We start from the raw sequence: 15,088 nt of genomic DNA, 5'->3' as shown, positions 1-15,088 counted from the left end.
ATTAGAATTGAAATTTGAATTGTATTTTTTTTATATGAATAAAATCTATTGGAGTTTCTTGGATACTTGTAAAACATAACTTTACCTTCTATAGCTAGGTGCTTGGTGCATTTTCAAATAAGACAACTTATAATACAATAATAGAGACAAGGATTAGTATCCCTAAAATATTTAATAGAACAAGATCAAAATTTAGAAGATTTCTATAATAAGTAAAGTTCTATTGAAAGTTGTATTCTTTCCAATATCCTAGTAGATTTATTTAAGTTAGATTCATAGATGCACTTTTATTTGGATTTTTTTTTTTTTTAATTTACATCTTTGATGGAAAAGCATTCACGACTTCTTTATGATTTGAATTTATTTTTAGATATATTTATGGCCACATTCAAAAAAAATAATCAAAAAAAGGTAATTAAAACCAAGCTCTTTCTTTTATGACAAGGATTATAATCAACCACCATATATGCTCTTGAATTCTAAAATCTCACTTACAGTATAGACTAGTATAGCAAAGCTCTTATCAATCAATTTTGATATGAGTTAAAGGATAATATCAAAGATTTGTTATTGACAATGCTGAAAGTAGATTCTTTGAAACAATTTATTATTCAAGCCATTGCATGCAATAATCAATTAATTGAAAGACATCAAGAATAAAGATTTGGCTTAAGAGGATTAAATCAAGTAATCATAGAAACTCTCAATTTTTTAGAAACTTATTCATCAAGGCCAAAATCAATATAAATTAATACGATATATTTTAAATCTTTCATAGAGCATAAAAAAGACTCAACATTGTCAAAAAGCTTTGTCTTTATATTATGAAGAACCTAAACACACTATTCAATATTTTTTAGAGAAGTAATGCAATTACAAAATGAAGAGCATAATTGCCAAAGAAGACAATAAATTGGTGTCATGATGTACTTAATTTAAGTGCATCAAAGTTATTTGGAGGATAACTAACTTTACTAGATAGAGAAAAAGACACAATGCTGATATATTTATAAATTTGAATGGAATTTAGAATAAGAGGCTATTGGCTTGAATGGATTATTTGAGCTTGAAGATATTATCTTTTAGAATAGATATCCAATTATAAAGTAATTCAAGGTAGATATTAGAAGAAAGTTAAATTAGAGGTTTTGGAATTAAGTAGGATTTTTCTTTTGCTAGAGTTTTTAAGAGAAGAGTTTCAAGACTAATTTGGAATTTTTTACAATACTTCTTGTATTTTTATTTTTTGTGTTGATATTTTGAGAGAAACTACATTTGATTGTGAGCTTTTTAATAAGATATAGCATGTTAAAAATGGAGCTATGAAGAGAAAGATCAAAGCAAATTTATAGGAAGAAGATTGCTAGAAGTTTTGAGAGGAGAAATTCAACACTGATTTGGAGTTTTTTACACCACTTCTTTTTTTTATTAATATTTGGAAGAAAGATAGATCTGATTGTAAGCTTCTTAACAAGCCATAGCAATCAAGATATAGAGCTGTGAAAAAGAAGTTCCAAGCAAATTTATAGAAGGGAGTTACTAGATTTTTTGGACAATGAATTTCAAGATTGATTTAGAGTTCTATAAACCATTTTGTATACCAATGAGCTAAACCTTGCTTAAATTAAGTTAGTAAAAAGTGAGTAATAAATATTTTAATAAAAAAAAGTTTAGATTTGAGATTAGAATTAGAGATTGGATACAATCTTATACAAGAAAGAAATTAATCTATAAATTATACCTAGCCTTTAGACTACGTTTTATATTTGATTTCATTTGGAATAATATTGTGCTTTTTTATAATCTACTTGTGATCAAAGACCTCATATTCTCTTGAAGAAGCTCGTCTTCTAGACAAAAATTTGATATTTTTATTAAAAGCATCTTCAAGGCAATTAGAAGTACAAAGGGGGCACAATAGATTTATAAAGCTAAGGTGTAAGCTTGGAGTATGAGGAAGAGTTTAAAAATTAAAAAAACAAAAGTAAGAGATTTTTAATATTTGAAGATGATAGTTGATTTTAGAGGGATTGGTGTATGTACAACTAAGAAAGAAAGTGCCAATGATTTTTTCTTCGCTTTGAATATGTTTATAAAGAGACAACAAAACATACAATCAAGTAAAAAGGTGGTGACCAAAGCATTACAAGATATGGTCAACAAACATGGGAGGTTTGATGGGAGGAATATCACTAAGTTTCTTTAATCATATGTCAAAGAGATGGAAGTATATTAAGTCTTGGAGTCTTATTATATTTTTAATTTTAAATTAGTATTTATTTTTAAAATTAAAAAGAAGGTAAAGGATTTGCATAGAAATAATTTAAAAGCTTAGACTTTAAAGGAAAGTTAAGAGATAATTTTTTTGATGATGATTTGGATAGAATCACAAAGAGGTTGTTTTTGGAATGGATTGAATTATAACTAAGCAGGTCTATAGCTCCCAATGAGTTACTTAGGATGTTTGAAAGAATTTTTTTTTAAGTTTCATCTTTAAAAAAACCTTTATTGAATGCAAAGAAGACCAAGATCTTCTTGAAAGTATTAGATGAAGCATATTATTGTCTTCTTTGCTGATAAGTCCAGTGAAGGAGGTTTAACTAATGATTGAATGAAAGTAGAAGATGCAATGCTATTGGTGACCAAGCAATGGCAGATGAAAGCAAAAGAAGGGGCTTTGAGGCATGAAGCTCTACCACATATGATGCCAATCACTCCATCAAGTCCAGTGACATCTACTCCAATCCAAGACACATGTAAGATTCTTCTCAAAAACATTCGTGAGAAATTGATTAAAGATATGAGAGAATTGAGAGTAGATATGCATAAGTTGAAGAAGAACTAAAGGACTATTTGTTTATATGCATCAAAGGGATTAAAGGGATTTTTTAAAAAGTATATATATTATGATAGTCTTGAATATGAAAAAAAAAATACTTTGATTATAATGAAGACTTAAAAAAATCTTAAATAAAAAAGATTCAAAAAGTTGCACTTGAGAGAGATTCTTTATCCATACTAGGAACTTCTTCATAAGAGATGTAATTTATTTAAAAAGATGATAGCTAGTTTTGAATGATTTGAGAATCTTATTTTTTAAATAGTATTTCTAAATATCTTACATCTTGTGAATTTTTTCTTTTATTTTATTTTCCATATTGATATTGGCTACTATTTAATAAAATAAATCTTCTTTATATATTTAAACCTGAGGGAAGATATTAGATTTTATGATTATTATTATAATCATGAAATAGGTTAGGAGGTCTTAAGCTATTATCTAAATTTGAGATTTTGCCTCCTTCAAATAGTCTTAGATTTTTTATTGATAATTTTCTTGAAGAAATTTTAAAGATACTATATTTTTAAATTATCTTTACACATTCGTAGGATGGTTTTTTCTATAGTTTTTTACATATTATTCCATTTTCTATCCAACAACTACTCAATAGATGGCTTCTTTTTTTACAAAGGTGGTGCACCACTTTTTGTTATTATTACTAGTTCCTAAAGCCTTGGATGGAATTTCTTTGAGGTTGAGATTGGAAATAGAAATCCACCATATTTTGATTCCTATGAAGTAGAACATATGATTGCAGTCCTCTTTAATTTGTTGATAATTTTGTTAGTTTGAGAAAAATGGCTTGTATGCCTTGATTACCCATACTGAGTATACCAAAGCCTTGAAGTGTGCCTTTTAGATTCCAGAGGAGGTGAGGCTTGGTTTAAATTTTGAATTTTAATTAAAAGAATCTTTTGCTCTTGCATAGCCTTTATTTTCTAGGCAAGTTCATTTTGGAACCACTATTGATTTTAAAGAACTTTATTCTTAAAGTCCTCCTTTCATCTATTTCTATTCTCTAGATATGTCATTTTAGAAAGAATAGAAGGTGGTCTAACCTCTAAGGGTATTAGATAGTGGTTTGATGATTGAAATTGAGTTCCTACAACTCCATACAAATATCCTTGAGAATTCTCTATGTTTTGAGTATTTATAGGGATGAAACTAAGAATTCTTTCGTCGTCTTTTTTCTACATTTGATCTTACTGCTTGTTGATGTCTTTAACTACCTAAGTAATTTTTTTTAGCTTCTTTTAAATTATTTGGCCTATTTTTTAGAATCTCTCAAATTATTCTTTCAATATTAAATTCTTGAATAAAAAATGGATGAAGGTATCATCCGTGAAAAAAAATTTCACAAACTAGGTTATTACTAGTTAAAATTGCCAAATATATTTAATAATTTCTTCTCTTTTTTCTTATCACAAAAAAAATAGTTGTAAGGACATTACTTTGCTTTACTTTTGATCTAAATTTTTTTTTAAATACTTTCATGAACATATTCTAATTTTTAAAGATTTGAAAGAGGTAGTTTCTATATCATTTGTAAGCCCCATCTTTTAGGGTGCTTAAAAACCATACAAGGTAATAGCTCAGTTTGGTAATCAAATATATTGTGAGAAGTTCTATGAAGATCTTTATGTGTATTGATATTATATTTTGTATGTTCTTGCTTGAAAATGCATTGGGCGCCTAGTTGTGGAAGCTAAGTAGAAATGCAAGAATAATCCTATCAAGTCTAATAGAATCTTAAATAACCTTAAATAATTATAAAAAAACTTTAGTCTATCTTCTTTAGCTCTTCATCTTGATTTGCATTTCTACCACCATCATTGTATTGCCAGCATTTTTTTCTTCTTTCTTTGCTAAAATTTAAGATGTGTTTATAAACATACCATTATTTCTATTTGGATATATTTCTAAGTGCTTAGAAGTATTTTTATACTCCAAAACCTCTATATCACTACTCTTAATGATCTTCTTGATTTTTAAATACATTGTCCTATATGCCTTGATATCTTTACAATGTCCAACCAACACATATTTTATACCTTTTGTATCAAATTTGGACCTTATATAATTTAATAACTTTGTATAAGCAATGCATTCAAAAGTCCTTATGTATTAAAAATAAAGTTTTTTGCCACTCAAAGCTTTTTGTGGAGTCATTGATTTGAGTGCACTTGTTAAGTACATATTCCTTATATACATTACATTTACAATGGCTTCTATCCAAAATGCATGCCTAAGATTTTGTGCATGAAATGTACTCCTTGTTATTACTATAATGGTGTGATTTTTTCTTTTAATAACTTGATTTAATTATGGAATGTAAGAAGTAGAAGTTATCTTGCAACACCTTGAATCTTCAAGAATTCATCAAAATGCTTAAATATATACTCACTTCTATTATCTATACACAACACTTTGATTTTTTATTCACATTATTTCTTGAGAAGTGCCTTAAATTCCTTAAAGCATGAAAAATACTCATCCTTGGCTTTAAAGATGTAAATCCACATCTTTCTTTAAAAATCATCAATAAATGTGACAAAGTACCTTTCTCCTTTAATTCATGGTATCTTCATTGGTCTACAAACATCAAAATGCATAATCTCCAATAACTTGGTTGCACATGTTGCAACTCTACTTAGAAATAAAGCCCTTTATTATTTCCTTTGTATACAACCTTTGCAAAAAAATGTAATGGCATTGTAGCTAAATGAACCAAGATTCAAGCTACTTACTATGGAATTGAGATCCTTCATGTTTTTGGCATTCAAATTACCATGTTATTAATGCCAAATTCCAAACTTGTCTTAATCTTGTAGAAACTCAACAAATATTGTTACTTCAATTTCATTAATATTCTTACGATTGGTAAAATAGAAGTTGCCATCTCTAAAGCCTTTAGCAATATCTTGTATATTCAATGTCTTCACAAAATATCTATTCATGTCAAATTAAACCTTACTATAATGTAATACAAGTTTGATTATTGAAAGAAGATTTTTTTTCAACTTTGGTAAATGTAAGACTTTTTTCAATTTGATCCTCTTAATTTGGTCCTTTATTAAAATCTATACTATGATGGATTCAATTATAATAGCTTGTACCATGCCATTGTCTTCCAATTAAACTTTTATTATTAGAATTACTTCATGAATATCAAATAAACACTTATATAATTTTATGTGCTTAATAATACCAGAATCTATAATCCACTTAGATATGGCAGCTATATAGGCTCCTTTACTTTCTATAAAATTATAATAATCTCTACTAAAGTTATCACAAGGATTGTTTGTATTTTTATTTCATTTTTTAACTTTATAATATTTTTTTATAAAATTATCTAATTTTTTATAAATATAGTAATTTCTTAAATTAATTCTTATGTTTTTACATTGATTAGAATGTTTATATTTTTCTTATCTTTAAAACTTATCTATAAATTGATCAAAAAGAAAAAAAAAAAAAAAAAAACTTCAAAATGCTAGTCTATTACAAATAATTGTGTGTGAAAATTTTGTATCATCAAGATCGGTTGCAATCAACCCAAAAGCCTTCTTTTTACAATATTTGTATTTCTCCTTTACCTTGACATCAAGATCATTGCTTCGAAGCTCTTCACTTTCGTCTATAATATTTCAAAGATTCAATGAAGCTAACAAAAGTTCTATTTTTTTCTTCCAATGGTAGAAGTTGTGACCTCTAAACTTTTCAATTTCTTTCAAGCCTTCACCTTTATTTAAAACCATATATAAGCAATAAATATATCAAAGAAAATCAAAAAAAGAAGTAACAGAGCTCTCAAAATCAAGTTAAAAATGTTATTGCTTTAAAAACTCAAAATGCCTTTTTAGTGAGTAAATTAATGATTTTACTCTTAAATCACTCTCAACTTCACTTATAAGACTTTTTATAAGTTTATTCTCTTTTTAAAACTCCTTTATAAGCTTTACCACTCTTTATTTATCTCTAATTTTATAAAACACCTCTTATTACTATAAGAAGATCTTTTAAGAACTTTAATACATAAAAGAATAATTTTACTACACCAATGATAGAACTAAGTAAAGAAATCCAACACTAGTACTCTCAAATATCATTCTAAAGTGTCTAACAATCTCCAAGACCATGTATGCACTTAACAAAAAATAAATGCAAAACTACATCAACAATTAATTACAAAAGTAGGATTAGAAGATACCAAACACTAATATCAACAACAACCATAAGTTCTATTCTTCACAACATCAAAAACTTCGAAGAACTTCAAGACTCACAAATAAAGGTGAGTAGGCTCATAATCTATTGAAAAAAGACAACTTTGAAGTCACAACACATAGCATTAATAAGATTATACATAAAGAAAGTATAGAGTAAGATGATTCTCACTTCTAACACTTATTACTTATAAGTAGTGGTTGTTGCCCTTAATAATAACTTCCATTTTTTGACTTTTACATCCATCCAATGATACCCCAAATATATCTTTTAGCATCTTATTAACTAAAATGATAATTCTTTAGCATATCCTTTATGCTCTTAGTATCTTTTGCCAACTCATTTATTTCAAAGATATCTTATAGTATATATTATATATTCTTACTTAATTTTCGGATATTTTTTAGTTGATCTTTTATCCTTTTACTCTTAACTATTTGTCTTTGACCTTGTCTCTTCTTTATAGGATGCATTTTCATATACTAAGATTTAATCCTTTCACCATTAGAAACTTACCTAAGATAATATCTTCTAAAAGATAACTTATTCTACTTTCACTTTTACTTATAAACTTCAATATAAATCATCTAATTTTAGATTCTAAAAAATCATGCAAAACTTATAATGATATGATAATTATTTATATTACTTTATTAAGAAGAATAAAAAAAATAGTTGAAATATATTTTAAAAATTAATTATATAATTATTCTTTGAAAATAATAAATAAAAATTTTATCTATAGATTTTTCTTATATGTCATGTAACTAAGCAAACTTCTCTTATACATTTCTAATTACATAGAAAACATTCTATAAAACAACCTACAAGTTGGACACCTAGATTATAAGCCTTACATTTGTTAGAAAGCTTTTGAATAATTATTTTTTACCTATTATATATGAAGGTAAGTTTTCATGCCATTTTTAATCTTATTTATGTTTTCTTAGATTTCAAGCTAGACTAATAATAACCTAGAATTCTAAAACTTAGATTTTTTTAAAATAAAATTAATAAATACTTGTTAAAATATTTTAATTTTAAAAACTAACAATTCATGTCAAGTAAAATGATATTATAACTATTATTTGATATTTTTTATACATTGTAATATGTTGTAAAGAAATTGTTATTAAACTTGTTTTATGCTAAGATATTAAATCAAATAGTTGATATTATTATTAAATGCAACAACCAACTTTCTATGTGTCAATAAAATTGTATACTTTGGTACTTCAACACCTCTATAATTTTATAACAAATACTTTTACTAATCAAGGTATGTAATTTGACCAAAAAGATATGTAGATTGTTGTTATGCAATTTAAATGTTTCACACTACAAGAAAATACTTGATACTAGCAAAAAAGATCATGCATATTTTGTAGGAAATTAGAACATATGTTTTAATATTATTTAATAAAGAAGCAAGACATATATATATATATATATATATATATATATAAATAGATATTCCTATAGAATATTATTTTGTAAAGATTATGTACTATATTTTGAATTTTTTTTAAAAAAAATTATAAGTGCTTTTAGAATCTAAAATCTACATAGTTTCTACCTTAGCATTGTTAAGTTTTAATGGCTTGATTTGTTTTTGATGAAAATTTTGTTAAGTATGACTAGATGTTGTTGATCCAACAAATCAAACTTATACATGTTGAAGTTAAAGATAGTTGATCTTTATCTTTTAAAACTATTGCCTTAAAAATTCTATTGATAGAAATAATTTTTGAAGATGATAAAAATTTAGTAGTATTTAGCATTATAAAATTTAAATCTAATCGAATTGTTATAGATTCATTGTCTTAAAAAATTATAGTTCTTGGATAGATTAGATATCTTGTAGTCTTAATTTTCTTTTAATTTGTTCAAGAAAATATTTTTTAAAAAAAATCTAATGGTAAAAATAGAATAAAAATTATTTTAGATGTATATAAAAAAAATGCTTTTCTTTGCAATTAATATAACACCAATATCAAATTTTAATCTTTGATTTTTTTTTTATTTCTTCTACTTATCATTTATGTGACAATTTTAAATTTATATATATTTTTAAATATCCTTTAAATATTTTAATATCAATTAGTTTTTATTTTTTTATTTTTAAAGTTATTTTTTTTTTAAATCAAACTTATTAATGGCACTTATTCTATTCATTGGAAGCAATTGTTTTTACAAATTTTAATTGTTACTCAATTATAAGATTATTGCACAATTCTTATAACAAGATTAAAGTTGATCATTTATATGTATTAATTTGATGATTTACGTATGCAATTCTTCACTAAAAACACAATTCATATTTTAAACTTCTACTTTAATGTCTTAAAACCTAAAATTAATATTTTCAAGGTCAATTCCTAAATATGTTTTTTTATATCATTGGTAATTTTTTATTTCTTGTAACTCAAAGAAAACTGTTTTTCCAAGGTTATCTTAAATATTCTTCAAACCCTCAAAATCACCTATTTGACTTTTAATCTCTTTACACATGTGTTAAAAAGGTCTTTTCAACTACGAAGTATTTTTTTATTTTATTTTCAAATACAGCATTTGTTTTAATGTAACATACTTACAAATACATCTTATTATTAATATTTAAATCCACCAATTAAATTATACATGCATAATTCATTGCTCAACAAAATGTAACAGGTCAAATACAAATTTGTTTGACCTACTAAATATAACAATGCAAAAAAAAAAAAAAAAAAACAAAACAAAACAAAACAAAAAACAAAACAAAACAGAAAAAAACAAACACAATTACTAGAACTTAATAAACAATAATGTTTGGAGCTTAATACAATACAGTTTTTTTTTAATGTAAAACTCTTCTGAGTGTGTCTTAGTTTTAGATTTAGGAAATCAAATTAATCTTAAATGATTTTACATTTATCCACCACCAAAATCCTAATACCAGTACTTGTCACAAATCAATCCATCAACCTAGCCTTGTTGTAGTCTACAAGAAATTTATTTTGCAAAAGACTCTAAACAGTTACGAAACTAAAAATCAAGTGAATTTTATTGACTTGCATGTACTATTATCAAAATTATAATTTATTGCTTAAATTGCAACAAAACATAAATATATGATAAAAAATGACTTCTTTAATGCAAAACAACAAAATATACACCAATAACCTAATTACCATTTCAAGGAAAAGGTACTAAAATATAAAAGAATCTGTACAAAAAAAGGACACTTTTGAGCGAGTGATGGTTTTCCAAATGCGGTAGAATATACATTTGTATCCTGACAGCCATGCTCATTATAATTAACTAAAATTTTCAACATTTGAGGTCTTGTATCACAATTAAAGGCGATTGAATCTAGAATGTAATGTACCTTTCAAACCGATTTATCCAAGGCTTTCCAAAATGCTCCGAACAATGGAGGACATACCAGCATGTAAGACGCCCACTCAAAAGAGACTCTGAAGTGATCCAACTAGTCATACAAGACCAGACTAGATGCTGAGAATAATCACCAGTCCTCATCCTAAGTAGCCCACCAAAAACTCACAGAAAAACTAGGGGTAAGGGACTCCACATAATGCCACCACTTTGGTGGAATGTAAAGCATTTGCCCTTCCTCTAAAATGCAATCCGTGAACTTCAAGTGCTCAAAGTTTGGGAATTTTACCAAGTCTACATTGGTCACGTCAACCTGGAAACAGACAACCAGGTCACACCAATTAGATGTGTTTTTCCTAGTTCACTTCAATCCTGTGTGTCGCAAATTGAATGGTGAGAAAACGTATCAAATACGGATTAAGTAGGAGTAATGCATACTTTGACAACTGTGATATGATGTTAGCATGACTGTGAGTACCTGACTGGAATTGCAAAGCATCGGTTCAGGGTATGGATAGATATTTTGAGAGGATTCCGGAGAGTATAATCTTACATACTTCCGTCCCACCACCTGTAAGACCACAATCATGTAATCAGAAAACTGTTCATTGCGAGAGTTAACATAAGAAAACCTAGTATAGCACTTGATCTCAAATTACTAATGACATATTCTCCAGCTATTGATCAGCAATAACACACTATTGCTTTTACACATATTTCATTTGCACAATCTTTATTAATGAACAGAGAAATTAGATGCAAATCAATTGAGACCTGTGCTAAAAGGTTGTGATGAGGATCGTGATGTAAAGGAGTAATCGTCCCAGCAGGGCCCAACCAGGCATTTATGGATTGGAGGTCACCCCCACCTATGGAGCAGTAATCTGGAATAGAAATGTCTGCTTGCAGCTCTGGGACCTGGATTCACAAACAAAAACTTTTCTCTTAGTTAGGAAGATCCAAGTGTCTCCAATCAGCAGTAGAGCCTGATAGTGTAAAACAAGAAATGAACATTACAGACTCCGTTGTCAAAGTCTAGACTAGTAAATGATGCCTCAAAAAACAGGAGAAACACAGATACATCAACTGCGCCCTTCGCACCTGCTCAAAAAGTGGATGTTGGGCAAGATACAGACGATTAGTGGATTGTGCAGAGTGGGTAAGAGATCTCTCTAAGAATTCGGAAATTGTCATAAGCTCCTGTTTCCAATCTGCAGCAAGATAATGTTCCCCCACCTGCCCTGATTGTCACAAATTCAAATTACTAAGCCCAAAAGAAAGTCCCATATAGAAACTTCTGCCCAGCAGTTCAATCGCTTAGTCATTACACGAAACAAGAAGCTCATAAAAACTTGCCTCTACGGGGACCGTGCGATGACCAGCGACCTTTTGCAGATATGTAATGTCATTCCAGTTTCGCATAGCAGGCCAGTGATCGATCGAATCTGTGAGTACCAATGGTATTCCAGGCAGAAAATAATCACGGAGGAAATCCTCCAGAGGAGGACAACTTCTTTGCTTTACCCTGTCACCCCGCAAGGACCCCGCCGGTAGAGTACTCAAATCCTGAAATAACCAAATCACAATTTGTTAATGTCACACGTCCCTTACCAAGAAAAAGCATCTGGAATACAGAATAAGATGTACTGTAGTACACTTCTTGACTCAAAATAGCCCCAAAAAGTCAATCTATTCCAGTTGAGTCGTAGACAGAATCATAATGACCAACATAAATGTCTATCCCTGTAGTCTGGATTAACATGACCCGTACCACAAGTAATTTCACTTATCAAATGACACATGACAAAGAGATAGAAAACATTCAAAGATATTTTGCGGTAGGGTAGATATTCTTAAGGTAAGATTTGAAGCCAATATATACATTCGCCTTGTCGACCCTGGATTCACGTTTTCACGAGAAAGAGCTACAGTGTCTTATCGCTGGCAACATAAACGCCAGCAACAACATAATGAGGAAAAAGTACGTGAGTATTCAGCTACACAAAGAGAGAAATCAAATCAGAACAAGATAATATTATTACCTCTTGCAGCATTTTCCCCTTTTTAATCATTCTCAGATGTATGTCTTGCGCATTCGGAAAATCTCCTTGTGAATGACCCCCTCGGTGCGAACCAAACGACGTCTTAGTGCCCTCCGTTGAGGCCATTGCTGTGCTGATGCTGTGAAGTGAGGTATCAATTTCGGTACGAAATCGTGGTCCTCCCATGATCACGCCAAGATCCAAAATTTTCATAGCTTCCACAGGCCGGTTGGCACGATGATGGCATGATGCCAAAGACAAGCAAGAGAGAGAAAACGCATCACGCCATACTAGAGACACGTCTTTCCAAGGTCCTCCGTGTAGCTCCTCCCACGCTAGTTCATATGCAGCATCAGCGGCTTCCTCATCAGCCTCACACCAGGCCTTTTCTGCAAGCCCCGCAAACACTACGCCCCCTTCATTGCGCACCTGTAAAGAAACCAATAACATACGCCAACTGCTTGCTGAAAATATCGGGGCAGGTACGGAGTTATCCGAGAACATCTTACTACATTTCAATGTACTGTTTACTGTGCTCTTAAAGGAAAATGAACGAGTAATTTGTGAATGTGACAAGGACTACTGAGTCGAAGGCTAGACTGAAATATCGAACGCCTTGGACATATCCAGAGAAGAAAGTGCATCATATCCAACATCTAAAGCGAGTCAATACCATGTGGAGTTAAGCACTTTCGACACACCATTGATTATAAGCTTCTTCAGAAGAAAGTACAATAGGTTTATCCTTTCCACAGGTCGTCAAACCTCTCCAAATTCTAATCCTCTACAATAGAGATATCAAACACACCATCGCTAAACAATGATGACAACTCCACCACCTCATCAACTCCATGCTACACCACCAGTAGCTATAGATCGCAGACATCAAACCGTCTCACCACAACACACACACACACACACACCAAAAAAAAAAAAAAAAAAAAAAAAAAAAAATCCCATACATTATATCCACAACAACAACCGACGAAAAAGCCAGTTCGAAACACCAAGGCAATAATATTAATTGGACAAAAAAAAAGGTAATAGATATACTTTTTTAATTCTATTTTAAAAAGAACGAACACTCCTTCCACCCCAGCGCATCCCGAAACCATCCCTGGCAATCGCAGTTAGGTCAACGTCCCAAACCTGCTTGAGAAACGCGAGCACCTGCGACTTCGCGACGGAAGGCATCAGCAAATTCTACCGTTGCTGACCTCCCTCCGCTCCCAGTCGCACCTAACCACCGCCGCCTTCTTCTTCTTCTCCTCCTCCTCCTCCTCCTCCTATTCTACAAATGCAGCACCTGCTGACGCATTCCTCCTGGCGCGCATAGCTCTCCAAACACCGTACCATATCATCAGCCGCAGCTCCTTCGTCGTCCCCCGCCAATTCACCTGCTCACACGTAATTCCGCCCGTCTCTCAACCTCATGCGAAAATCGGGCATTAAGCAAGTTGCACTTACGTCAATTGCTGTCAATGTTGCTGCGGCTCCAGGTCTGATGAGGCCGAAGAGCCTCCATCGCCTGGGGCTTGTCTGTAGCAAATCAAATGTAATGCCCCGAGAGAGGAGCACAGCGCCAAAGCATTTCGACTGGCTTCGGCCCTTTTTTAATATGGCAAAACTCCGAGAGCGACATCCCAAGTGCGCGGGGGTGCAACTTGCTTGCCCTTGGTTTAGATCTTTTTGCCTCATCCCACTTGGCGCTGCCAACTCAGCCCCACCCCATTTACTACAGGTCTATAGGTCCAAATTTAACCTCAGCGGGTTTTTTAATCTCGGCTTAATAGAACAACAATACTATAACTAAAGGATGTGATTAGAACAAAAATTTATAATTCTAGTTGCATTAATGGATGACCTGTTGATTATTAGAGAAATTTATCAAATTGTTTAAACAAGAGAGCACTTAAAAAAATTTCTTAGTTGTGGTAAATAAAATAAAAATTTGATTTTTTTGTACTAAAAACTAGATTATATTCAAACTATATATATATATATATATATATATATATTTATGTAATACATATAATATAATTTAAAAGCTAAGACAATTTTTTTGTTTAACTTTATTATTTTTATAAAAAATATATTTATATTTTTTATTGACAAAAATATAAAGTAGGTTTTTTAAATTTTCATTTTCTATAGAATGTGAGAAAAATGGATCTTTTATTATTCTATATATATATATATATATATATATATATATACACACACAAAATAAATTAATTAATAAAGAAATAAATAATCAAATAAGAATTTAATAAGATTATAAAATATTAAAATTAAAATTAAAATTAATTATCTTTAAGGCTTTAACTATGGATCATGTAATTTTTAATAAAGTTTTAATTGTATAAAAATAAGTGAATTTATTTTATAAAAATTTAAACAATATTTTATTAATAATTTTATACATCTAATTTTTTATATAAAATATCTTTTTATATTTATTTATTTAGTTATTTTAATAATATTTCTTATATTCTTTACACACATATATATATATATATATATATATATATTCTTATTTATATAGATATTTTTAATGTCACCACAACTTTTGCTATTGCCACTATAATATGTCATC

At 29.4% G+C, this 15,088-nt stretch overlaps 1 protein-coding gene across 1 annotated transcript; it reads right to left on the bottom strand.

The window, feature by feature from the left end:
* Window positions 1-10,281: 10,281 nt before the first annotated feature.
* Window positions 10,282-14,079, bottom strand: LOC112294064 (lysine-specific demethylase JMJ30). Its single transcript, XM_024544189.3, has 7 exons — window positions 13,642-14,079; window positions 12,493-12,921; window positions 11,807-12,016; window positions 11,552-11,686; window positions 11,225-11,368; window positions 10,929-11,021; window positions 10,282-10,763 (listed from the first exon to the last, which is right to left on the bottom strand). Exons 1-7 carry the CDS (start codon window positions 13,684-13,686, stop codon window positions 10,596-10,598), a joined length of 1,224 nt encoding a protein of 407 aa, XP_024399957.1. The 5' UTR covers window positions 13,687-14,079; the 3' UTR covers window positions 10,282-10,595.
* Window positions 14,080-15,088: the final 1,009 nt, after the last annotated feature.

The sequence above is a fragment of the Physcomitrium patens genome, chromosome 17 (assembly GCF_059467195.1).
Source record: "Physcomitrium patens ecotype Gransden chromosome 17, ASM5946719v1, whole genome shotgun sequence".
In the NCBI taxonomy this organism is placed as follows: domain Eukaryota; kingdom Viridiplantae; phylum Streptophyta; class Bryopsida; order Funariales; family Funariaceae; genus Physcomitrium; species Physcomitrium patens.
This window is presented reverse-complemented; position numbering and strand designations above follow the sequence as displayed.

What these genes read in the sequence shown, in the direction of transcription:
- LOC112294064 (XM_024544189.3), bottom strand. Translation starts at nt 13,686, where the DNA reads ATGCCTTCCGTCGCGAAGTCGCAGGTGCTCGCGTTTCTCAAGCAG. An exon ending in AGGGGAAAATGCTGCAAGAG is followed by an intron (nt 12,017 to 12,492) that starts GTAATAATATTA and finishes TGGTTATTTCAG; the next exon opens with GATTTGAGTACTCTACCGGC. An exon ending in ATCACAACCTTTTAGCACAG is followed by an intron (nt 11,022 to 11,224) that starts GTCTCAATTGAT and finishes GTGGTCTTACAG; the next exon opens with GTGGTGGGACGGAAGTATGT.